This window comes from Dama dama, chromosome 4, assembly GCF_033118175.1.
Source record: "Dama dama isolate Ldn47 chromosome 4, ASM3311817v1, whole genome shotgun sequence".
NCBI classification, from domain to species: Eukaryota; Metazoa; Chordata; class Mammalia; order Artiodactyla; family Cervidae; genus Dama; species Dama dama.
In genome coordinates, this window is record NC_083684.1 from 40,487,872 (window position 1) to 40,512,572 (window position 24,701).

At 50.7% G+C, this 24,701-nt stretch overlaps 3 protein-coding genes across 5 annotated transcripts; 2 read left to right on the plus strand and 1 right to left on the minus strand.

The window, feature by feature from the left end:
- The first annotated feature begins 503 nt into the window (after positions 1–503).
- TSNAXIP1 (translin associated factor X interacting protein 1) lies at positions 504–11,258 on the plus strand. Its single transcript, XM_061138751.1, has 16 exons — positions 504–556; positions 1,990–2,092; positions 5,563–5,675; positions 5,808–5,931; positions 7,017–7,110; positions 7,672–7,868; positions 8,279–8,414; positions 8,841–9,010; positions 9,082–9,241; positions 9,319–9,449; positions 9,594–9,719; positions 9,866–10,018; positions 10,120–10,229; positions 10,438–10,564; positions 10,660–10,766; positions 10,947–11,258. Exons 1-16 carry the CDS (start codon positions 510–512, stop codon positions 11,185–11,187), a joined length of 2,139 nt encoding a protein of 712 aa, XP_060994734.1. The 5' UTR covers positions 504–509; the 3' UTR covers positions 11,188–11,258.
- A 92-nt stretch (positions 11,259–11,350) lies between these two features.
- CENPT (centromere protein T) lies at positions 11,351–17,377 on the minus strand. Of its 3 annotated transcripts, none has more exons than XM_061138750.1 (13): positions 17,190–17,377; positions 15,987–16,077; positions 15,759–15,846; positions 15,285–15,381; positions 15,027–15,160; positions 14,885–14,921; positions 14,520–14,668; positions 13,607–13,807; positions 12,978–13,298; positions 12,623–12,713; positions 11,845–12,021; positions 11,661–11,765; positions 11,351–11,582 (listed from the first exon to the last, which is right to left on the minus strand). In XM_061138750.1, exons 1-13 carry the CDS (start codon positions 17,300–17,302, stop codon positions 11,459–11,461), a joined length of 1,728 nt encoding a protein of 575 aa, XP_060994733.1. In that variant the 5' UTR covers positions 17,303–17,377; the 3' UTR covers positions 11,351–11,458. The 3 variants fall into 3 exon arrangements, with proteins under 3 accessions (XP_060994733.1, XP_060994732.1, XP_060994731.1); XM_061138749.1 differs by having other exon boundaries at positions 11,848–12,021; positions 15,987–16,095; XM_061138748.1 differs by having other exon boundaries at positions 15,987–16,095.
- Positions 17,378–21,952: 4,575 nt separating this feature from the next.
- On the plus strand, positions 21,953–24,003 carry THAP11 (THAP domain containing 11). Its single transcript, XM_061138752.1, has one exon. It carries the CDS (start codon positions 22,390–22,392, stop codon positions 23,290–23,292), a length of 903 nt encoding a protein of 300 aa, XP_060994735.1. The 5' UTR covers positions 21,953–22,389; the 3' UTR covers positions 23,293–24,003.
- Positions 24,004–24,701: the final 698 nt, after the last annotated feature.

A 24,701-nucleotide genomic window follows, 5' to 3' on the forward strand; every position in this document is an offset into this window, starting at 1 on the left:
CAATTCGCTTTGGACCTCACCACGCCTCGCCACATTTCGGACTCCATTCCCCATAATGCAGAGCTCTCCGGGGGCGGACCAGCTCAGGCTGGTGAGGATCTCTGGGAGATGTAGTACAAACCTGCTCGGCCATAAGCCTGCTCAGCTGAGACATTGAGACACCGAAAACTACAGTTCCCGCTGGCAACGCAGCTCCGGTCTCTCAGTTCACCTCCCTCCCCCGTGGCCTCTGTTTATCCCCCAGCCTCAGCTCTGGTCGCTAGGGTCATATCCGCTGTAATGCTTGACTCTGAGGGGACCCTCAGTCCCTATTCCCCGTCCGAGTACACCTTTGCTGCTTGGCTTTCCTCCCGGCGCGCGGGAGCCGGATTCGGGGGCGTGACACACTCCTGATCCCGCCCCCGCCGATGGGCTGCTGGGATCTGGTCGCCATGGTGACGGACTGTACACTACCACAGCTTCCCAGGCCGCGGGAGCGGGCTGCCAGGCTGCCCGGCTGCCCTAGGGTCATGGACTCCCCGAACTCGCAATCCCTGAACTTCCCCACCACGTCGAGGTAGGCGCTTGGCGGTCTGAGGCCGGAGAGGAGGCCTTGAGTACTTCCAGAAAGAGAAAGGGTACCTGATTCAGACCTCTGCACCTCGTGCCTCTGTCTACTGGTCTGGGCCTCCAGCCCCACAGAAACAGTGGTACAGAAACAATCTCAGATGATTTGTCAGCCTAGGAAGGTGGTTACATTATAGTAAAAGGGGAAAGTGAAAGTCACTCAGTCGTGTCCGACTCTTTGCGACCCCATGGACTATACCGTCCATGGAATTCTCCAGGCCAGAACACTGGAGTAGGTAGCCTTTCCCTTCTCCAGGGGATCTTCCCAACCCAGGGATCCAACCCAGGTCTCCCGCATTGCGGCCAGATTCTTTACCAGCTGAGCCACAGGGGAAGCCCAGTAAAAGGGGAGGCGCACTTTATCATTAGTCACAGCCAGCTTTTTCGCGTTGAGCGTGCATTAAGTGCCAAGTGCTCCATACACCATATTTAACCCTCACAGCAATTCTATGAGGTGGTAATGTCACCATTTTACAAACATAGAAATAGAAGTCTGAAGAGATCATGTGTTTTACACGTTTATAAATCATGGAGCTGGTATTTGATCTCAGCCATGTTAGTCTCTAGATTTGAACTCCTAGCCACAGGATAAACAGCCTCTTTACCCACTGGCTGAAGATAAAAAAGCATCTCTAAGCAGCCCAAGAACATCTCGTAGCCTCAAGGTAGCTCGTGCCTGTATTCACAGGTGCAGCATCTGGACACTGCAAATATGATAATAAGCTCCTATAGCCAGAAAAGCCACAGCCAAATAAATATTTTTTAAAAAAATAAAACACTAGAACTCCTCAGAGGATTATGTGTTTAAAAAAAAAAAAAAAAAGGATGGATGCTGTCTCCATCCTTCCTTGTAAGGAAACTGGGCTGAGTGAAGTTAAATTACATGCCCAAGAGGGTTCCTGTTAGAAGATAGATGTCAGCCTCTGGGTCCTATCATTTAGTAAGTATAGGCTCAAGACTTTCACCCTGACTTTTGATTCCAGACTCTGTACTTTTTGTCCTATAGCACCTGCCTTTGGTATCACACCCCTAGAATGTGCTGGTAATGTACATACAATGGTCATTAGAGCCACAGATGAACGCTGAAGGAAGTATAGGCCCACGTGGTTTTACAGGTTCCTGATAAGGGGTGTTATGCCACTGCAGGAGTACATGAGATTCCAGTGATGAGGAGAATGTTTCTGGGAATGTGGGAAAATATTGTGAGCCCAGAATCGGGAGCTTGTTGACAGCACCTCTGGGAATCTGTAGGCAGCGCTGGGAAGACCCAGAACCTGGCTCAGAGGAGAGAGGAGGCCATGTCTTGTGGTTCTGAGAAGGGTGGAAGTGCACTCCCCATTCAAGGCTCTGTCACCCACCACTTCCTTCTCCTTCTCTGTGCAGAGCACAACTGCGGCCTTTAGGAGTGTCCATAGATGATTCCCTCATCACGGAAACCAAGAATACCCAGAAACGCAAGCTTTCTCAGAAACGGAAGACACTGCTGGTTAGTGGCAATTTCCTGTGGGATCTCCAAATTATGATCCCCAGTCAGGGGTGTGTGGGTCAGAGGCCAGGCCTACCAGCCTCTGGGGTGGGAGCATGCACACTTGCCACACCTCACCTGAAAATCCTTCCCAGACCAGCCCCTGCCCACAGATAACCTTCTCTTGCAACACAGCATTCTGGAGTGGACCTCATTTCTTCATCCAGCCTACAATGTGCCAGGCGTTGTGCTTGGTCCTGGGACGGTCCCACCAGATCTGTCAGGGTCTTTTAGAAGACCCTGTATCTTTTTTGTCTTTACACCCCTAGTGCCTGATGTAGTACTTTAGTGGCTGCTATAATGTGTGCCATAACTGCTGTGAGTAGGTGTGTGAAGGCAGTAGCAAAGGATGTTCATCCACTGTGTTGTTGGCTCTGCACTGGAAGTAGGGACTCTGTCAGTCTCAGGACAGTCTCTTCCTCCATTCCTGTTCTTTGAAGTTTTTATATAAAAATGAATGCTGGGGAATTCCCTGCCAGTCCAGTGGTTAGGACTCTACACTTTCACTGCAGTGGGGAATGAGTGCCATCGCTGATTCTCCCCACAAATTTTAAAAAATGGTATGTTATTAAGATTTAGGAGTTTTTGTTGATATGATCATAAGATTGTTATTACTATTTAATCAGCAAGCAGCCATTGTCCCAAAATCACTGGTGAAAAAAAACACATTTGAGCAAACTTGTAAGTCTAGCTCACCGTGGAGAATTGTGGGCTGTGGTAGTTTTCCACCACACACTTGGGTGAGTGTGTCTTATGTAGAAGATGGGAACATGAGCTGTACCCTTTGTGAGGCTGGGGACTTCAAACATCAAGAACCTGATATCAGGGCGAGAAAGGGGTAGTGTGGACTCTAAGCGGAGACCAAGCGCAGCCACAGTACCGCATGATCCCGATTACTTGGGGCTCCCTGCCCCTTCAGCAGCCATCTACTCAGGGGAAGTGGGACCAGGCTCTCACTCCCTTTATTTTGCTCGTCGGCAGTGATACCATACTAAACCACCAGGGGGCGTTGCACCCTCCGGCAGTCCCTCCGACCCCCGGGGCCACCCTTCCCGTTTTCACCTGCAGGGGGAAGCAGACAGCACAGCTCACGGGAACACCGCCTTCCAAGCACCCGCTTGCGGAGGCTTTACCAGCTGTTTGATAACCAGACCAAGAAAGCAGCCTATGCTGGGAAACCAAAATAGGGTATCCCCGTCTTCTCTTGACAGAAACGGCAGACAGAACGCGAGATCTGGCCTCTTTTATTTTTTAAGTCTCCCAAAATAAGCTAAATTAAGCTTTATTTCTATGACTAAAGTGGTTTTGTCTTCTCAGGGAATTTTCAAGGCTGGTCTCCCTTTGTTACTGTTCTTATATTTTCTGTTCGTCTTTCTTGAAGTATGGTTACTTTACAATGTGTTAGTTTCAAGTATACAGAAAAGTGATTCCATTATACATATATTCTTTTTCAGGTTCTTTTCCATTATAGGTTATTATTACAATTACATAGTAATTATTACATTATAGGTTAGTAATACAAGATATTGAGTATATTTCCCTGTGCTATACAGTAGGTCCTGTTGTTTACCAATTTATATATAGTAGTGTGTATATGTTAATCCCCAGATCCTAATTTATCTCCCCCACTCCCACTCTGCTATCCCCTTTGGTAACTGTAAGTTTGTTTTCTATGTCTATTTTGTAAATAAGTTAACTTGTATGATTATTTTAGATTCCACATATAATTCATATTATATTTATCTTTCTCTGACTTGCTTCATTAATATGATACTCTCTAGGTCCATCCACATTGCTGCAAATGGCATTATTTCATTCTTTTTTATGGCTGGGTAGTATTCCTCTCTCTCTCTCTCTCTCTCTCTCTCTCTCTCTATATATATATATATATATATATATATATATATATATATATGTACCACATTTTCTTTGAGCTTTAAACTCTTCACAATTCTGTTTCATCATCTCTTCCCCCTCCCATGCTGTGTTTTTATTTATTCAACAAATACTTGTTGATTTCCACTGTATGTCAGGCACTGGTGATACAGTGGTAAGCAAGACATCTACTCTGTTTCTGAGAGGAGATGGGGATGTGATGATGGGAATAAGTGGGTGTTGGGATTGAAAAGAGTATCAGGGAGAACCCCTGAGATCCTAAATATGAATAGCCAAAATATGAATAGCCAGCCTGGAGCATTCTTGACCCTGGCAAAGCATGTGTGAACATATACACCCATTAAGTAGCATTTCTGTTTTTATTATATCATGCATCCAACTAAATCATGCTTCCCGAAATATTTATTCCACAATATTTGCTAAATGCTACTCAAGACTATGAAGAGTGTTAACACAACACTGTAAATCAACCATACTGGAATTAAGAAAAAAAAAAAAGACTATGAAGACTATGAAGTGTGATGCCATCAATTCTGGAAGTACAGAGATAGGTCAACCCAAACCCCCAGAGGCTGGAGTCCTCCCTGAGACCTAGCAACAAGACTTACTATGTACTTTCCAAAATATTTAGGGAAAGGGTGGATGATTGCAAGATTGAGACAAAATAGGTAGAACTAAGAATGCAAAGAAGAGCCCAAAGAGACAGGGGCAATTTCCACCCTAAGAGGGTCAGGAACCAGCTACCATTAGTCGGGAAGGACTCCTAGAGCCTGGATATGTGGGATATGGGAGGTAGGCTTGGCCTCCATCCCAGAAGAACCTGGAAGCTGGGCTCAGGGCCACAGAGCAGGCTTTAATATTGAATTCAATAATTTAGTTTTTTTCTAATTTCAAAGTAACTTATGCATTGTAGAAAATTTTGAAAAATACACAATTATAGCTACAAAAGCACCCATGGGCCTATCATTACAGAATAACTGCTGGTATTCTTTTGGGTTATTTCTTCCTTCTTTTCTGGTTTTTTATCTTACCTGGTTGTGCTTATTTCCTAATTTCAGGCTTTACTTAACTAACCTTGCTATAACCCATGTTAAGCCTCTTTGTAAACATTTCATGGCTGCACAATAGTCTTCTACTTTTAGATACTTAGAGAGTTTTCTGATTTTTTTCATAGTCATAAGTAAGGCTTTGAGGACCTTATGATAGAGCTGCCACTTCACCTCTATGCCCTCTGCACTGGCCAGCCCAGACCTCAGCCTCAGCTGGCTTGCTCTCCTTGGGCATAGGCCTGTTCATAGCTCTTCAGAAATGTTGCTGTTTCCCTGAGGTATTGGTGCTACCCAGGTAGTGGAAGTGTGGAGTCCTAAGCACTAGACCACCAGGGAATTCCCATAAGGACCACAGTCTTAATTGTGAACCATATTAAGAGATGTTGTTGGGGAGGAAAGACCCAGGAGTGGAAGCAGGAGCCTGGAAAAGAACATCAGGAAGGGGAGCAATGTTGTTATGGTAACCCCGCCTGTCCCTTCTTATAGTCCGGTTCGTTCTCCATCGGTGGCCACCTGTCCCCATGGCCCAGATACATCAGTGACCAGACCATTCTGCATAATCGAAAGCCCTGTTCAGATGACTACCGGAAGCGGGCAGGGTAAGCCTGGGTCAGCCTGATGGTGGATAGACTGGGCCCAGAAACAGTACAGGGATGTGTGCTGCCACAGTCCTGTGGGGCATGAGGATCCGGCAGGGTGTCCATGGCATCTCAGCTCACCACCCCCTGCAGTAGCTTGCAGCAGCCCCTGGGCACAACCAAGCCGAGGTACCTGGAGCAGCTTGAGAACTACCTGCGCAAGGAACTCCTCCTGCTGGACCTAAGCACGGATTCTGCCCAGGAACTAAAGCTGCAGGTCAGAACCACAGAAACCCTGCGGGGAAACCTCACTCACCAGGACTGGGCACTTCAGATTTTCTGCAGAGACCAGCCTTCCCCAGCTCTTTTGGGTTCCCCATTCCTGGTAAGAGAAACAGATTCTATGACAAAGCGTGAGCAAGCGAAGTGACAAGGGTGGAACCAAAACTCTCCTGAGGCTTTGGCTTCTTGACCTGAGTAGGTGGCCTGGATACTGTCTCCAGTCCCTTCTGTGATCCCCAGCACCCACCTTGGGTCATTCAATATCAGTGAATGGAGCCTGAATCTTGACAGTTGGGCAAGCTGGGGTCATAAAATGTCCACGAGCCCAGTCACACTAGCCCCAAGCTTGAGGAACTTAGCCAAAACAGAGAGAAATCTGGATGTAACCTAGACTCTGATGCATATCAGGGAAGTAATCACCCAATTCCTGCTAAAACGGAAATGATGATGAGGAACCCCGCAATTCTGACTTAGTCACTGCCACAAGCATTTGCTGAGCACCATCTGTGCAAACTCTGGATGGGGCCTAGATATGGCCTCATGAGCTAAAAGGAACCTCGCCAACAAGGAAGCAGAAGCAGAGAGGGCATCCAGCTTCATAGCAGTGGAGCTAGGACTCAAACTCAGGGTGGGTTCAGGAGTCTGTGCTCATTCCAGTACACAGTGTTGCTTCCAAAAGCTTCCTGTGTGTCCAGGTAGGACAGGAAATCATGTCTCATTGGAGGCTGGAACGCAAGGTTAGAGCCTAAAGTGCTGTAAATGGGGAGAGGTGTTGGTGAGAGGCCAGCTGAAGCACAGTGAATGGAGGAGGTTAGCTGTCTGGAGAGCCAGAGAGGGGGTGCAGGTAGAGGGGGAGGTCCTGACCCAGGCTGCCTGCCAGGTCTCCAGAGAGCAGTTTAGACGGATGGACTCAGCTCCCGGACTGTGCGAGACCCTAGTGGTGCCTGTGGCCTTTATTTCAATGTGAATCTACTGGCAGCTTCATACTAGAACCCTTCTAAGTTGAGCAAAGAAACACTTAGGTCCCACTGAGGGTGGCAGCTCTAGGCCAGGAGATGACAGTTTCCCTTTTCTTGTCAGCCTTACAGAGAGATCTTTGAATTCTTCATAGAGGACTTCAAAACATACAAGCCATTGCTGTCCTCCATCAAGAATGCCTATGAGGTGATGCTGGGTAAGACTGCAGCCTCTCTGCCTGGGCCGAGCCTGGCAGAGGCACAGAAGATCCTATTTTGATCTTCTGGGTTCTGCAGGGGTCTGGGGTACCTACAAACTGGGCTTTGAGGTCACCAAGCCGTCTTGCTTACACTCTTCTGTGACAGGGCACCCCAGGGCAACTGACTACCGCCCATTCTTGGAAGCGTGGTGGGGGGGTGTCTGTGGGAAACAGAGCATCTTCCCTGTTGAGACTGAAGCCCAGGAGGGAGCGTGTAGTTCAGGGAAGTGAGAGCGCTTCCCTCCCCAGGCTCAGGAGATGCTGGGCACGGCACAGCTGCAGAACTAAAACTGTGCAGGGAAGGTGCCCAAGTGAGACCCCGGTCCTCATCTGGCCTCCGCCCCTGGTTGCAAATCAAGTGCAGGAAGTTCTTAAGCAGGGAGTATAGACTTCTTTGAATGGGAGTATAGACCTCGAGTTTGCAAGGGACATAGTTGCTCACTGTGACCTCAGATCAGTGTATGCTGGCTGTTTGTCCTCCATGGCCCCAAAAGGACTCCCCTACCTGTCCCTGCTTAGCCCACCAGAGGGAGAAAATTCGGGCTCTGGAGCCCCTGAAGGCCAAGCTGGTCACTGTGAACGAGGACTGCAATGAGAGGATCCTGGCCATGAGGGCTGAGGAGAGAGATGAAGTCTCCATGCTGAAGAAAGAGAAGATGAATTTGCTAAAACTCATTGACAAGAAGAATGAGGAGAAGATCTCATTGCAGACTGAGGTGAAAAGGGAGTAATGTGGTGCCCAACTCCCTGAATTCCTGCCACCCCACCCCAAGGGTGACCTTGAGGCCTTTGGCGCTTGTGTGACCCCCTGGCTCTCTCCACCCTTCTACCTGGAATGACATACAGAGCCACCACCTGCTCCCAAACCCCGCTTCCACATGCTGTCCTCCTCCTTGGCCCAGGACTGCCTCAGTGTGGCCCTCAGTAATAGCAGAGTCCTACTCCTTGGCTGCCAGACTTTCTCCACAGGAGGAAGCTTCAGCACTTTGACAGGAACAACCAGTCTCCTCCCCTTCCTCCCTTTCTTGTTCCCAGGCCCTGGTAGGGCCGCCCAGCACCCACCCATCCGCTGTGGTGACGAGCTGTCCAGAGACGGCCCCTGACCACAAAGCCATCTCCCCAACAGGTGACCAAACTGAGGAAGAACCTGGCTGAGGAGTATCTGCACTACCTCAGCGAGAGAGATGCCCGCAAGATCCTCATCGCAGACCTGAATGAGCTACGCTACCAGCGGGAAGACATGTCACTAGCCCAATCCCCAGGTAAGCCTGAGGTGGGTTTCTGCCCTGCTGGAGGAGTCTGATTCTCACCACTCACTCCCATGTATTCATTGCTCCTGATATCTGCTCCTTGCATGCTCACTCCCAGTGAGAGATGTTCCTGCTGCCACCAGGGTCTGTGGATCTTCTGAGCTGGCCTGAGAATAACACTTCTTGTTTATGTAGGAAACAATCGCTGGCAGTTGAGGCAACCTAGACTCCCCAAGGGCTGCACAGGCCTGGTACTCCATGTCCTGGGCTTCTCTATTTAAGCTCAAAGTTCTACAGTGGTAGCATGATGGAAAGACCCAGTGGTTCCCATGCTGGGAGAGCCGGAAGACCTGGGACATGCCCTGAGGGACACTCAACCCTGTCCTGGGCTACAGGCCCCAGAGCCAGGGTGATGTGAGCTGGTGGGCCTCCTGGCAGGTGTCTGGGGGGAGGACCCCGTGAAGCTAACAGTGGCTCTGAAGATGGCCCGGCAAGACCTGACCCGCACACAGATGGAACTCAACACCATGAAGGCCAATTTTGGAGACGTGGTGCCCAGGAGGGACTTTGAAATGCAGGAGAAGACCCTCAAGGAACTGCAGGAGCAGGTGCTGGTGGGCAGGCAGGGCAGGGCAGGGCCACACAGGTGGGTAGCAAGGACCAATCACCCTGCCCACAGCTGGAGAGCCTGAGAGACGACTACGAAGAGGTCCGCAAGGAGCACGAGATGCTGCTGCAGTTGCACATGAGCACACTGAAGGAGCGGGACCAGTTCTACTCCGAGCTGCAGGAGATCCAGCGCACCTCCACACCACGACCAGACTGGTCCAAGTGTGAAGGTAACGCTGGCCCTTGGGGCCCTAGGGACTGCACAAGTGTGTGGTCTGGACTCCAGCTCCCTCCCCAATCCCTGCAGATGTGGTGGCTGGAGGACGAGACCGCTGGCACATGCTGGCCGAGGGCAAGAACAGCGACCAGCTGGTAGACGTGCTCCTGGAGGAAATTGGAGAGGGGCTGCTCCGGGAGAAAGACTTCTTCACTGGTCTGGTAGGGGAGTCTCTGGGCTCGGGGAATAGCCAGGCCTCACTGCTGAGAAAACTTGAGGTTCTGAGGGAATGATGTGGGGCTCTGCCCTACTTGTTGGTGGGGCTACAGCTGGGCCCAGAGATGAGCTGACATGGTTTCTTTCAGGGCTATGGGGAATCCATTCCCCCTTTCCTTCGGTTTGATGGCATGGTGGAGAACAAGAAGCCAACCAAGAAGGAAGTGGTAAAACTCCTCAAGAATGCCTGGAAGGAACGTATCACTGAGGAGCAGGTCAGATCTCTCCATTTTAGCCCGGCATGGCCGCCTGAGTCCTCCGGCGGTGGAGGGCGGATGCAGACAGGGGCGGGGGGTGTTCCCTCGAAGCACTAGGGAACTGGGAGGAGGGCCAGCCAAGCAGTCTTCCCCCTACCCTGCAGAAAGAGAAGTTCCCAGATTTCTTCTTCAGTTTCCTGGAGCGCCACTTTGGGCCTGGTGATGCCATGGCCTGGGCTTACACCATCTTTGAATATATCAAGCTCTTCCATACCAATGAAGTCATGAGTCAGTTCTATGCAGTCTTGATGGGAAAGGTAAGCTTGGGCCTGGCTCTCTACCCTTTGTCCCCAGCATAGGCCAGCTCTGTCCCTATTCCTCTAGGAAACAGAAAGATAGTCAATGCTTCCTCCCATAGAGGAAAGAGAATGTGTACATCAAGCAGATGGAGACCATAGCACAGCTGCTGAAGGAAATGACAAACATTGACAGCCAGAATGAGGGGCTACTAACCGTGGAGCAGTTAAGGTGAGAGACCAGTTGGGTCACTTCAAACTCCAGCCCAACATGCCCTCTGGCCTGGTTCCCAGTGCAGGGGGAAGGGGAGCCTGGTGGGAAAAGGCCAGAACCTCAAGGCGTGCTGCCCTTCTGAGCACTAGTAGGACTGGCAGAGGGGTGCAGGAAGATGGGTAAGCAGGCCTCTGCCAGGCCCATCAGCCCTCGTGTCTCCCTACAGTACTGTCCTCAGGAGCGCCTTCCCCTTTAAGAAGGATGAGAGAATTCAGGAGTTGATGGAGACAGCGGGCTGGCATCCCAGCATCAGCAATGCAGACTTGCTCGACTACCGCATGTTGTTTATGGAGGTGGGTCGGGGCCCAGGAACTTGCCCAGCCCCGACCTAGCTTCTGCCTAGACTCTAGCCCGTGTATCTTCACCCTGCCTTGTGGCCCCTTCCCAGGATGAGGAGGGCCAGAGCGTGCCCTTTGTGCAAAAGCTGTGGGAACAGTACACGGTGGAAAAAGATGAATACTTAAACGAGTTAAAGCAGGAGCTGGGCCTGGAACTGTGAGTGATCCTGGGGCCCACAGGCTGGGCCACAAAGTAGCACCTCCAGCCCCTGGGTCTCCCTAAGCACCAAGCTTGCTGCTGGGCCTTACATACCACTCAAGCCTAGGAGAGGGTATCCTGGGGTCTGGGTAGAGAGCGGAGGGTCAAGGTCTGTCTCTCTCTTTCTTTGTGGGACAGCAAAGAGGAGGTGACCCTACCCAAGGTACGTGAGGCCCTGATGAACATTGATCCCAGCCTGGACAAGCAGACCCTGAACCACTATTTGAGGCAGGCCTTCCAGCTCCCTATGACAGAAATGCCAGAGGAGGGCGAGGAAAGGGAAGAGGGCATTGTGACACAGCTCCAGACTGCACTAGAACAGCTTCAGATGAGTGACATTAGGCGTATGGGGCCTCGGGAGCAGGAACCTGCAAGCTAAGGCCACCGGGGCAGCCTAAGTGCTCCCATGCTGCTAACCTCTGATTGTTGTTATAAAATTCTTTGTCTGAACCCATGCTATTCTCTAGGTTATGCTGGGGAGTCAAGGGGAGGGGTTTGGTCCCTGCCTGGCTGTCCCAGGACATGCATCAAAACACAGCATATTCTGTTTGTGACACTTTATTGATGCTGAGGGGTGGGGAGGAAGCCTAGAAGTGTATGTGGGGCCAAGCAACCCCAGGTGGGGACAGGGCAGGTATGGGTCCTGGTCCCTACTGGGTGGGGAAGACAGAGTTGCCACTGAAGGCACAAGGGATGAGCAGCTGCCGGTACTCCAGGGGCAGGTGCCGCTCCACAAGCACATGCAGGGAGACTCGGTCAGTGACCAGGCCCTGCCTGCAGCAGAGGACAGAGAATGAGAGAATCAGCACCAGCATTCCCACACCCAGCACCTCCCTGCTTCCATCCGCTTACCTTCGCAACAGCAGCTCCAGGTCCTCTGGCCTCACAGTCTTGCGCCCAGCATGAGCAGCAAATACCTCCAAGTCTTCACAAAGATGCTGGAAGTACTTGTCCAGGCTGCCAGGAAGGTTGGGGTAGGACAGACTGTTCATGATCTGAGGGGCTCCTCTCCCCAACCTAAATGTCAAGGACTCACCACTTTTCCACCATCTCCACAGCCTTCTTCTCCATGGGCATCTTAGCATAGAAGCTAAAGAGTTTTGCATAGTGGTTCAGTCCAGCCTTGTAGGGATCTTGACGGGGTCTGGAGCCAGGGATTCGGGGCCTGGGAGGAATCCTGGCCGACAGACGCTTTGGGAGTTCTGAAGGTAAGCTGGAGACAAGAAGTGAACAGAGTTAAGCTAAATGCTCCCTTAAGAGGCCCCTAATCAAAGATAAGTCTTGCTGGCTCCTGCCAAGATTGGGGTCCTTGTGCTCCTTGGCCAGCCTGGGCCTACAGTTCCAACCAATTCTGGGGGGGCAATGGAGATGTGGGGCTATGTAGAAGCCTGGTCTTTCCCTGGGGACCTGATGCTTCACAAACTGGACACAATGTCCCCGTCTCACCTCATCATACAAACCACTACTTGCTCAGGCCCATGATCCTCAGGCTTTGGCAGAGATACCCCCCCTCCCCTGCCTCACCACCAGCCCATTGCTGCCTGTCCCACTCTGCTAATCCTCCTCCAGGAAGCCTTCTCTGACTACTTATTAGCCCAGGTACTTCCCCCTGGCCAGGCTCTTCTAAGCCCCGGCAAGCAGCACGGGATGACAGATGTGCTCTCAGTGAGCCCTGCCCAGCCCACCTCAGGGTGCTCTACTGGGTAACCTCTGCATACGTACAGGAAGAGTAATAACCCTGTGGTGCCCAATGCCAACTTCAGTGCCTGCCCCCTTCTAAGAGGCCCGTGTGGAACAGGGTCATGGGATCTTACACTGCAGTGCTTGGTGGTGGAGCTGGCTCAGGAAACTGAAGTCGCCTGGCCTGAAGCAACTCTGGAGTGCTGGGGGCCAATTGTGGACTTGCTGCAGAGGAAGCGCAGGGTTATAGGAGGCTCAGGCCTGACCATCTCACCCAACCCTGAAGGCCTGCAGCTCCCTTATCCTGTTCTTTGATGGTTCCATCTAGCTCCAGCCAAGCAAGGTGCCCTTCACAGAGTTTCCCTGGCCCCAGACTACCTGAGGCCAGAAACACAAGCCAGGTTAAGTCCCTCCTCTGAGGCCAGGAACACAGCTGTCACTTACCCACCCACTCCCTGATCTCTCCACTGGGCCCCTTACCCGACCTACCAGAGGTGTCTTCATCCTCTGAAGATCCTTCTGGCTCCTTGGCCTCAATAGCCCCCAAGGATCCCACTGCTTCTGTCACCTCTGTGTGTCCTTCAGGCTCTTCTGCCCTGGCAGATTCTTGTTCTTCTGCTGCCTTCTCCACTTCCCTGATACTCATGCTTTCTTCCATACTTTCCTCTGCTTCCTCACCTACTCCATTCTGTAAGGGCTCTACACCATCTTCTCCAGAGATACTGCTGGTGTTTGGAAAGCCCATAGCAAGGGCATCAACCTCCTCCACCTTTCTTGCCAGAAGCTGGGCTGGTTTCCCAGGACCTGAATCTAGGGAACAGAATACACACTAGCGAAGCAGTAGGCCAGGGCTGTAGCACTGCAAAGGGTAAAGATGGAGTAGTAAAACCCAGCCTAGCCCATCAAGGAGGGAAGAAGGCCAGAGGCAGAACCAGGGCACTGGTTTGGAGTATCCTGGCCCGACACTGACTTTGCTATTGAATGAACGGATCAAGAGCCCTCCAAAGGGACTTGCGGGAGGGGGAGGGCATACCTATGGGCCTGAGGAGGGAAAACCACCAATGCCAATTCTTGCTCAAGCTAGGCTTGACTCCAGGGCGCATGCCCCACATACTCACGGTTGTTTTGAAGTCCAGGCCCACTGCTCCGTGTCCTGCGACTGGCAGCCCCCTCCACTTCTTTTGTCCCAGAGTGAGAGGGACAAGGCAGGGAGTGGTGTACACTGGGGGAATGGTCAGCCAAGGGCTGGGAGAAGGGCTGGGTGTCCTCCAACACTATGTCCGTTGGCACAGTAGCAACAGGAGTTCTGTGGCTCTCACCTGGAAATCAAAGGCCAGGTGGCACTCAGAACTTTGCCCACCTGCTGCTACCCAGTCACCAGGGCCTAAGTAGTAGGTCTATGAGTCTGCCCAAGTGGCCCTCAGAAAGAGAAGACTACTTAGTACTCAGCTTAATCTCCCTTCCACAGCTCTCCTTGCTTACCTCCCTGCTTCTCAGCCTGGCATTCCCAGGCTCCAGAGCTCAAAAAAGTGAGTTTGCCCCACTCAAACTGCTCACCCATGCCTCCTTTCTCCACTTTTCACTCAGATCCCTCTGCCAGAAACCGTTCTCTTGCCGTGATGAACTTCATTTGTTTTCTGGAATCAGGCTCCCACATCAGCTCTGGCTGACCAGCTGATCCTGAAACTTAGCCCTTTTCAATCTTCCAATAAGCTCCAGCCACCATATCACACCCCTTTCCTACCCTCAGTCCTATAGCTCTTCAAGGATACAGGGTTCTGGAAGACTGGACTAAGGAGGGACTAAGAGGGACTAAGAGGGACTGGACTAAGAGGGACTAAGACTGGACCCACAAGATAAGTGGCAACTTGTGGAAAGAAACCAGGAAGTCCTCCTAGATCTACTGGCCAGGACTGCTCACCATTCCTGACACAAAGGAGAGAGAAGCAACCTTGGACTCAACACCACCTCCCATCAATCATGGGGTGGAAGATTTCCCCATCAACTAGAAGAGGAAAATCTCAACCTTACCTGGAGGAGCCATAGGAAAGGAAGTATCTCGCAGATCCTGCAAAAATGTGCCCACATCTACCACTCGGCGAGTAGGAGGTCTGCGAGCTAAACCAGGCCTCTTCACTGATTGTGGCTGGACAGGCATGGCAAAGGTCAAATTGAGAGAGCTGACGGGAGGGATAAGGCACAAAGGAAAGTAAGGTACCTGAGGCCTAACCCCCTTCCCCTGCTCCAGAAATTCCCCCAGCTCCCCTGGTGCTCTCTTCTCTTAGAACAGCCACCATGCTGGGGCATGGAGGAATATGGTCAGATTCCCTCCTAGTCAGCACCTCCTTTCCCAAGCCTCTCTCCCAGCAATTCCCAGAATAAATAGGCAACAGCACCTGGTGAGGGAAGAGGCATCAGCATTCTCACGAGGCTCTACAGAAGATGTAAAAAGAAACCATAAGTTACCAGGCCTCTCAGGCCTCCTCAGTCTCTCCAGAGGACAGAGAGGGTGGCCACAGGTGTTGTCCAGGACCTCACCTTGGGAAAGATGCCCCCAGTCCATTCCTTGTTGAAACTCTGACAACCTCAGCCTCTGCTTCCTTCTGCCAGGAGCCAGCAGACCTGGAGCCAGGGTTGTGGGGGGCTCAAGTTCAGGAAGTTGCAGCTCCAGGCTACAAGGACGGAGCTTATCTCAGACAGACTAGGACACCCAATTCTGGCTCTCGGGGCCCCCCAAGAGACTCCCTGACCAATAATGCCCCCAACAGCCCAGTCCAAGGGGAGAATTGACTGTACCTGCCCCGACTGCTTTCCCGTCTGGAAGGCTGGACAACCTGTGGTGATGGCACCAGCTTCACCACTGCCTCTGGCATCACAACGGAAGATTCTGGAGCTGTAGAAATAGCAAGGAGAGGATTTCCCAGGTGGTGCAGTGGGTAAGAATCTGCCTGCCAATGCAGGGGACACAGGTTCGATCTCTGGTCGGGAAAATTCCACATGCTGTGCAGCAACTAACCCTGATTGGCACAACTACTGAAGCCCATGCACCCTAGAGCCTGTGCTCTGCAGTAAGAGAAACCACGCACTGCAATGAAGAGTAGCCTGCACTTGCTGCGACTAGAGAAAGCCCACACAGAGCAATGAAGACTCATTGCAACCAAAAATAAAGAAATAGCAAAGAAAGCATGAAGCTGGCAGGGCAGGCTATCCTAAATGAGGGATACCATGGGGCTGGAGCCTGATTCTCACTGCAGGCCAGTGCTTCCTCACCAGTTAGTATGATGTTCTTCAACAGAGTCCGGGGTGTCTGTTCCTCCAGGTGTCCACTGGCTTGAACACGGGCCAATCTGTCAACAGACTTTGGGGAAAAGCACCAAGCAATCACTCTGTTCTTTTGCCTTGAGAGTCCCTCCAGGTGGGCTCCAGAGCAGGGCTAGAACTCAAGGGCCCCCTGAAGGCAACCAGAGCCCTATAGTGGTCAGTGGGTAGGGCACTTACCCTGGCTGTATGAGAACGACGCTTGGCAGTCATCTTTGTTTGACTCCTCAGCCTCCTAGAGGAAGATGTTTCAAGCAGGTCTCTCTGGGCACTGTGTAAAGACCAGCAACTGTGAGAACCATGTAGGAAAGGGGAACAAGGGGAATTAGAGAGGTATCTTCATCTGGGATCTTGGCTGAAGTCTTCTACCCTCAGGGACAGGGACCCAGAAACCACTTGCCCCTCCCATAGCTGTGTTCCCAGTCCTGTGTCAACAGGGTTGTGTATGAAAGGGAGCCAGAGAAGAATGGGAAGAGAAAGGAAATATGACGACCCAGCCAGAGGGAAGGGCTGAGGAAAACTTCAGAGGTGACTTTGGCAAAATCAGGGGTTAACCACACTGATAAGCAGAACAACTTGAAGAGTATCCATTCTAGACATTAAAACAAACCAAGGATATTTAAAAAATTTTTTAACCTCTTAAGTACTCTTCAGGGTCGGAGAGCAACCTCCACATGGGTCACTCTAGCCCTAGCTTTTCCACTCCAATCCCTTCTCAGATTCCAGAACTACATAAATGTTCCTATGGCACAACTCCCACCTCGTCACTCATAGGTGTAAAACCTATAGTGAATGGCTTCTCATTGTCAATAAAGGAACTGCAGCGCCCTAGAATGTCAGCAGACGCCATCTTCCACACCCTCTACACCATGAGCTCACCACCGCCCTCACCCACTGACACTCCCACCACATCCAGCCAAATTCCCAGCTCCCTAGCAAAGCATCGTTCCAGTTCCTGCCTCCCGACTGCTACCCAGACTGTTCTCTCCAGTTCCTTTCCCATCTTTCAGCTGGGAACGAACCGCCTGGGAGGCAGTTCAGGGCAGATGCCTGGACAACTCTGGAAAACTTGCCTAGAGAACAGAGCAGAAGTCCAGATTCTGAGCAAATATCCTTCGCGTTCAAAAGCACACCGCCCCCCCCCCCCCCCCACCACCACAATGACTCCTGCATAATTAAGTTCTGAGGTCCTGAGCGGCCTGGAGGCTCACGGGTCGGGGCACAAACAGACGACCCGAGCCCAGTGGGGAGAAAGGAGCCTGGTCTGAGTCCTGGGCTCTGCTCTTCTCCGGAACTCAGTTTCCCTCTCCCAACTGAGTCAGCGCGGGACCCATCTCCCAGGGCCTCTGCTTGCTCTTGTGCTGGGGCAGCGCCCTCACATACCCAGACAGAGTACTCCGGGCTCGCCGCGGTGTACGGGGGTCCGCTGTATCCAGCACCCGCCGTAGCAGTGTGCGTGTCGTAGGCTCGCTGTCAGGGCTGAAGTTGTCGGCCATCGCCTCAGTTGCCCACTTTTCCAACGGCTTGGGTATCCACAGCCGTCGCCTTCCCGCCGCCACATTTAAGCCAACTCTCGCGATGCTTCCGAATTAGGTCAACTCTCGTGAGGCAGCCGCACAGCCCCATGGGGATTGCAGTTCTAGTCCTGCAGCGGCCTTCTCTCGGTGTGTACAGTGGTGGTTGCAAACTGATTTTGCAGGCATCCTTACCTTGTGTGTTGTGTTCAATTGCTCAGTCGTGTCCAACTCTTAGCGACCCTGTGGACTGTAGGCCGCCAGACTCCTCTGTCCGTTGAATTTTCCTGGCAAAAATACTTGAGTGGATTGCAATTTCCTCCTACAGGGGATCTTCCCATCCCAGGGATCGAACATGCGTCTACTGAGTCTCCTGTATCTCCTGCATTGTAGGCAGATTCCTTCCCACTAAGCTACTGAGGAAGCCCCATCCTTAAGCTTGAGCAAATATGGGCACCATTTGAACCCTCGGTTTCCTTAGGGTGATACCCACCTAATAAGGGTGTGTGTGTAATGACTCAAAGAGATAATGTTTAACTCAGGATGTGACATATAATAAGCCAGGCCACCAAAAAAATAGTAACTACTATTGTTAGAATGTCTCTCATTTTCTTCTCCCTCTCCGAAGATGAGGAGAGACACATTTGGGCCTCTAAAAAATTACTGTATTCTATATGTGACCTGGTCAAATTTGCATTTGCCAACCAATGTGTATCTATCACAATAGATCAGTTTTCAGGCTAGGAGGCTAGTGAACTGTTTGTGATCCAGCAGAGATGTTAAAATTTCCAAACACAAGCAATTTCGAGATGAATTCCGGCTCTCAAAAGTTCTGTTAATATTGGATACTCCGTTACCATATTTTCACCAATTGATAGCCCCATTGCTCACATTTCTTAAGTTTTAGTGGGAACTGAAGTAGAACTTGAGTTATGCATTTCCTGTGGAGTTTTCCTTCATGATCCTAAATTGAGTGTGAAGTATCAGATACTGGAAACAGGCATGGGCACATTTGTGTTTGTGTTTAAATATAGGTTAAAGAAAATATAGGATTTTTGCATCTCAAAATAAGAGAACTGCAGAGGAAAATCATATCAATATTCCCTATGAAGGAAAGCTACGCTGCTCAAAATAGCCTGGAGTTAAAACTCCCCTCGAGGTCCTCCACACCATTCTATACAGAATAAAGAACTTTCTCCCCTGAAGAAAGGAATGGGCATTAAGATTGATTACATTCAGCTCCCAGCTGATCCCAGTCTCTGGCCGGTCTCAGAAATTCCTTACCCCAGTTGTTGAAAGCTAACTAATCAAAAATAATGATGAGGAAAAACAGACCCCCTCAAAATGATGTATCTCCACATATATATATATGTTTTCTATATATACCTACTCTCTTCTTGATTTAGCCCAGCAGCCCACTAATTGGACTGCTGCCCCTTCTCACCTCATTAAAGGTGATCTGTTCCTGTAAAGTGCCAGTCTTGTTTTTTTTTCTCCGAACCTTGCCTTCTCTAACTCCCTTACCTTACACCCTGTCATTTAGACCTGACCTCTATGATGGCTTCCCTTGTGGCTCAGCCAGAAAATAATCCACCTGCAAAGTGGGAGACCTGGGTTTGATCCCTGTGCTGGGAAGAACCCCTTCAGAAGGGAAAGGCTACCCACTCCAGTATTCTGACCTGGAGAATTCCATGGACTGTATAGCCCATGGGGGTCACAAAGAGTCGGACACAACTGAACAACTTTCACTTTCACTTTCTATGTTACCTGACTTAATTTGCTAGCCCTTTGCAGGCACTTTTCCACCATCACTATCAACCTAAGTAAAATATTTATTTATTATTTGTAAAGTCTTGAACTGGATGATACACATGTTTTTCACATAAAAACCTTTGATGTTTTTTCACATAAAACCCTTTTCAAAACAATTTGAGAACAAGCTTACTTTGGCATAGTATTGTTTGCATAGATTCTCCTTCCTGTGTTTCCATGATTGATTAAACTTTATACTTGTGTGTGTGTGTGTTTGTTGCTCAGTCGTGCTGGACTCTTTGTGACCCCATGGGATATAGCCCACCAGGCTCCTCTGTCCATAGGACTTCCCAGGCAAGAATACTAGAGTGGGTTGCTATTTCCTTTTCCAGAGGATCTTCCTGACCCAGGGATCAAACGCGGGTTTCCTGCATTGCAGGCAGACTCTTTACCATCTGAGCCATGAGGGAAACTTTGTGACTTTATATTTATTACTTGTCAAAAAAGAAAAAGGGGGAATTCCCTGGCAATTCATGGTTAGGACTCTGTGCTCTCATTGCTGAGGGCCTAGGTTTAATCCCTGTTTCAGGAAATGAAATCCCACAAGCAATGTGGCATGGCCAAAAAACAAACAAAGAAAAAACCCCCTAAAACTAACAAACAAAAAAACTAGGTTCATGGGACCAGACCATGTGAGGTCTTAACAAGTTCTGCAAAGGAGTTTGAACAATATTCTAAATGCAACAGGCCACTGGAGGGATTTAAGCAGATGTATTACATAATCATATTTTCTCTGGCAATGATGTAAAGAACAGATTGCAGGGGAGGCAAGATTGGAGGTAGGGAGACATGTGACAAAAGTTCTTGCCTTTCTCCAGAGGTGACAAGATAAAAGGTGGCCAGGGTAGTGAGGGTAGAGAGAAAACCATGCGTTGCATTCCAGATATTTTTTTCAGTGTAGAATACTATGTACATTAGAAGTCATTTTATGTACTAGAAGGTAGAGTTCTATAAAGCATAATCTTCAATGATCTGTACACAAAGAAATAACATCAATTTGACCTCTCACCAACTTTTTTTGAGTAAGGTAGGTCTTGAGACTGGTAGGAGTAGAACCATATCGGTAACTGTAGGACAATGAAAACATATAACAATACAAAGATCTTTTGCTGAATTTTATCTCTACTGCACACATTTTATAAACATTCAAACATATAACAAAGTGTGTATTCACATTTTAATAGCTGTATAAATGATTCACCCAAATGAATGCACATGTTTCAGCATGAGCTACACATACTAGAGAATGCGTTTCTGAATCTAAATTGGTTCAAGCTGTGGCCCTCAATAGCACTGGCCAGGAGGGATGGTTCTGTGGAATCCACACAAATAACAAAGGATCACATTGGTTGTAAACAAAAATGCAATGGTAATGTTTGGGTGTTGGAACTAGAAAAATAGTTCTTCCCCCCCTCCCTCACTGTCCTGTATGCTTCTAGAACATTTTATGTATGAGTTTGTTTTACAATAAATAGCAAACTTTTTAAAAAAGTAACAGTTAACTTGGAGTGCTATTGTTCTCTTCTGCAGTTAACTTGGAGCGCTATTGTTCTTTTTAAAAGGCCCGATCTATTTCTTTTTTATATCAAATAATTAGAAATAACATATACTTGGCTTTGAATGAATACCTGTGGTTTGTAATCATTAGAGAACAAAATGAGGAGGGAGAGTCAGGAAAAAGGGAGAAGAAGGGCAAGAAATAGGAGAAACGGGGAATTCAGCAGAGGAGGGCTAGCTTACAGGTAATTCTTCCGGACAAGAGCCTGCTTCCTTGGTTTTCCAGTCTCTCTTGCCCTTTAGAACACTTTCCCCAGAGAAGTCGAGGGAATCGGGAGGTAACTTGTTACAAACCCTATCCATCCTTTCGTTTCACACCCTTCCAACAGTTCGCAGTCGCTGTCATAATAAAATCACAAATCTTTTAAGTTGGCCTGGTTTGGTTATCTTTCTGAGCTTCTGCCATTCTGTCTCTTTAAGGGCGGAGCCTAGCTCCTGCTTGCCTCGGGGCGTTACAGGCTGGCGCCCAGGGAAAGAACCAGCTGCTCCTCCCTACCCAAGCTTTCGTGGATTTTTAAGTGTTCTTTTTTTTTGTTGTTGTTGTTTTTACGTTACACAACTTTGGGGGTCGTAGTTCCCGGAACAGGGATGCGACACGTGCCCTATGCTGTGGAAGCTTAGTCTTAATCACTGGACCACCAGAGAAGTCCCTCATGATTTTTTTCTTCCGGGGCCTCCGCCTCCGAATTCTTCCTATCTTGTTCATTTTTTTGGAGCGTTTATTTCTGTAATTAGACATCCATTAGCGTGCTTTCACACCTATTGTCCAAGCCCGACCCTCAGTCCCTCTATTAGTCGTGTCGGGTCGACTGGGTTCCTACAGGATTTCCAACTCCGTGCACTGTGTTCCGCACACAGTAGGCACCCAGTGATGACTGTAAGTGATCATTGGTCAGTAAGTGAGTCAACGCAAGCAGCGTCTAAGTCGGTGGGAGTCTCCAACGCAGACAAAGAGGCTCCTGAGGCCCCAGTGGGACGCTGAAGCCCTTCCTCCCCTCCCCCGCAGGAATGCCGCGAACAGAGCGGCTCAGGGTTGGGGGACCGCTTCCGGCGTACAGCACAACCTAGTCCGAATCCTGATCAGCTTGCAACCCGACCTTTCCCTTAGGCGGCGCTCCAGGCCGCGGCCGCCAAGTTTAGCGCAAGGCATTGCGGGATTTGTAGTTTCCCTGGGCACATGCCCAGAGCGCATGCGCACTGCCGAGAGGCGCGCCGCCTGACCCCCGTCAGGATTCCAGGTCCTTGCGAAGGGCTCTCCAAGCGACGGAGCTCCAACCGAATACGCCTCTTTAGTCCAGCGAGGGTGAGCCGGGTAGGTGAAGAGTCCGCTCTACGTGGCTCGTCGCCGTTCACTGGAAAGCGGCCGGAATAAGCACGCCCCCGCTCCGGAAGTGAGCCGCTTCTGGCGCAGTGCATTGTGGGGGGCGTAGTCCTCCTCCTCAGGCGGTCCTTCGCGGCGTCCCCGGGGCCCACTCCGGAGCGCAGGCGGGCGGCTGGACCGGCGGCGCGGCGCGGGCCGGCGGGAGGCGTATTCTGGGCACGGGGCGCTGAATTAGGCCGGCTGTGCCGGGCGGCAGTAGTGGGAGGCCGCCCAAGGCCTCGCGCGGCGCCGCCCGTCGAGGGGCGGGCGGCGGCAGACAGACCCGACCGTCGAAAAGCTCAGGAGGCCGGTGGGCCGGGTCGGGCCGCGCGGCGCAGCCATGCCTGGATTTACGTGCTGCGTGCCGGGCTGCTACAACAACTCGCACCGGGACAAGGCGTTGCACTTCTACACGTTTCCCAAGGACGCTGAGCTGCGGCGCCTCTGGCTCAAGAATGTGTCCCGTGCCGGCGTCAGCGGGTGCTTCTCCACCTTCCAGCCCACCACGGGCCACCGTCTCTGCAGCGTTCACTTCCAGGGCGGCCGCAAAACCTACACTGTGCGGGTCCCCACCATCTTCCCATTGCGCGGCGTCAACGAGCGCAAAGTAGCACGCAGACCCGCGGGGGCCGCAGCCGCCCGCCGCAGGCAGCAGCAGCAGCAACAGCAGCAGCAGCAGCAGCAGCAGCAGCAGCCGTCGCCGTCCGCTTCCACTGCCCAGACCACCCAGCTGCAGCCTAACCTGGTATCTGCTTCTGCGGCTGTGCTCCTCACCCTTCAGGCCGCTGTAGACAGCAGCCAGGCTCCAGGATCCGTGCCGCCGGCGCCCACCACTCCCACGGGAGAAGACGTTAAGCCCATCGACCTGACGGTGCAAGTGGAGTTCGCGGCCGCAGAGGGCGCAGCCGCCGCCGCCGCTGCGTCGGAGCTAGAGGCTGCTACAGCAGGGCTGGAGGCCGCCGAGTGCCCCATGGGCCCACAGTTGGTCGTGGTGGGCGAAGAGGGCTTCCCTGATACTGGCTCCGACCACTCGTACTCGTTGTCATCAGGCACCACGGAGGAAGAGCTCTTGCGCAAGCTGAACGAGCAGCGGGACATCCTGGCGCTGATGGAGGTGAAGATGAAGGAGATGAAGGGCAGCATCCGTCACCTGCGTCTCACCGAGGCCAAGCTCCGCGAAGAACTTCGCGAGAAGGATCGGCTGCTGGCCATGGCTGTCATCCGCAAGAAACACGGAATGTAAACTAGTTCCCTTTTGGCCCTCCGGATTCCCAGATCCCTGCCAGCTTAGAGGGACCTGAGACCACCGTTGTTGAACTCCCTCATACTCCTGGGGCACTGTGTGACAGTACTGAGGCTTAGGGCAGCTGGACTCTTGCTGGTGACCTAGTACCCTCTCGTTTCCGCCTGAAGCAACGTCCTGAAGTCTGAGACCGCACTGGGGACACCAGCAGTTATGACTTTGTCTAGCCATCCACACCTTCACTCCCTAACCCCAAGTTTATATTGCAGGTTCTGATTAAGCAGAGGCTTCAGAACCACTGAACTTGAAACTTATCCCATAGGGATGCAGATGGGATGCTGGAGGACTATGGCTTTGGGAAGACAACACCTTGAGTTTGGCTGGCAATCAGAGACAACTCTTCTGTGTGTAGTGATAAGAGATCCAAGTAACATCAGTTCTACTTTTTTGTGATTTTCCTTCCCAGGTGCAGCCTGTGATTCTGATGAGGACTGGCAGATCTGTGCCTCAGCTTCCTAGGACCTCCCTCCCAGGAGGCCATCTACAAGGGGATCTAGGTGACCTGTTGATGGAAATCCAGCCTGCCAGGGACTTAGGTCTATCCTGTTATGTTTGCTACTGGTTACAAATTCTATTTTCTGTACAATTAGTCAGACTAAAGTTTTCACTGTGTTTGTTTGGCAAAACGAATTAAACAGAAAGTAAGGTTTTTATTTGGGTCTCGCCATTTTATTTTTATAAGGACTCAGCTAAGGATCCTTGAAACATGGGGAGATGGACTTCCTGATAGGCCTCCCCCTTCTTCGCCTTGGTCTCTAGGATCAGGCTGACCCTGGGAGCAGAGATGCTTCGGTGACCAGGTTTCTCCATAAAGGGGCCCTAACCCTCATAAGGTCTTCGCAGAGTACCAACTCATCCTGAAGAGTTTGGAAATTGCACCAAATGATCCTGGTTTGTCCGTGGGTTAGCTCCCTCTGTGCTTTCAACTGGGGAAAGAAGTAACTGAGAACTAACCTGAATTGTGGCACTTCCCTGGGGGTTTTGAATTCCTTAAGCATTTTCAGCTGGAATTGAATTTTGCTTACTATTCTCCCCTTAGGCCTAATACAGTGTCTGGCACACATGGGCATGCAGTTACTTAAATCAGTGAAGACCACAGCTGGAGCCAGCCATGGATTCTTATAAGGAATATGGATACCTTTGACCTTGGTGCACTTTCATTGTGAAGGAGGTGGATCCTCAGAGGAATTTAAGGATGAGTTGGGATTTGTCATCTCATGACTCATTTTCTTGGCTGTTAGCATCTTTATTTAGACGATGTTGTAGTGACAAGGTGACATTTTTATCTGTGGTTCCAAGTCATTTAGCTCAAAGCTAGCAACAAATGCCTTTAAAGCTAGCAGTGTTTA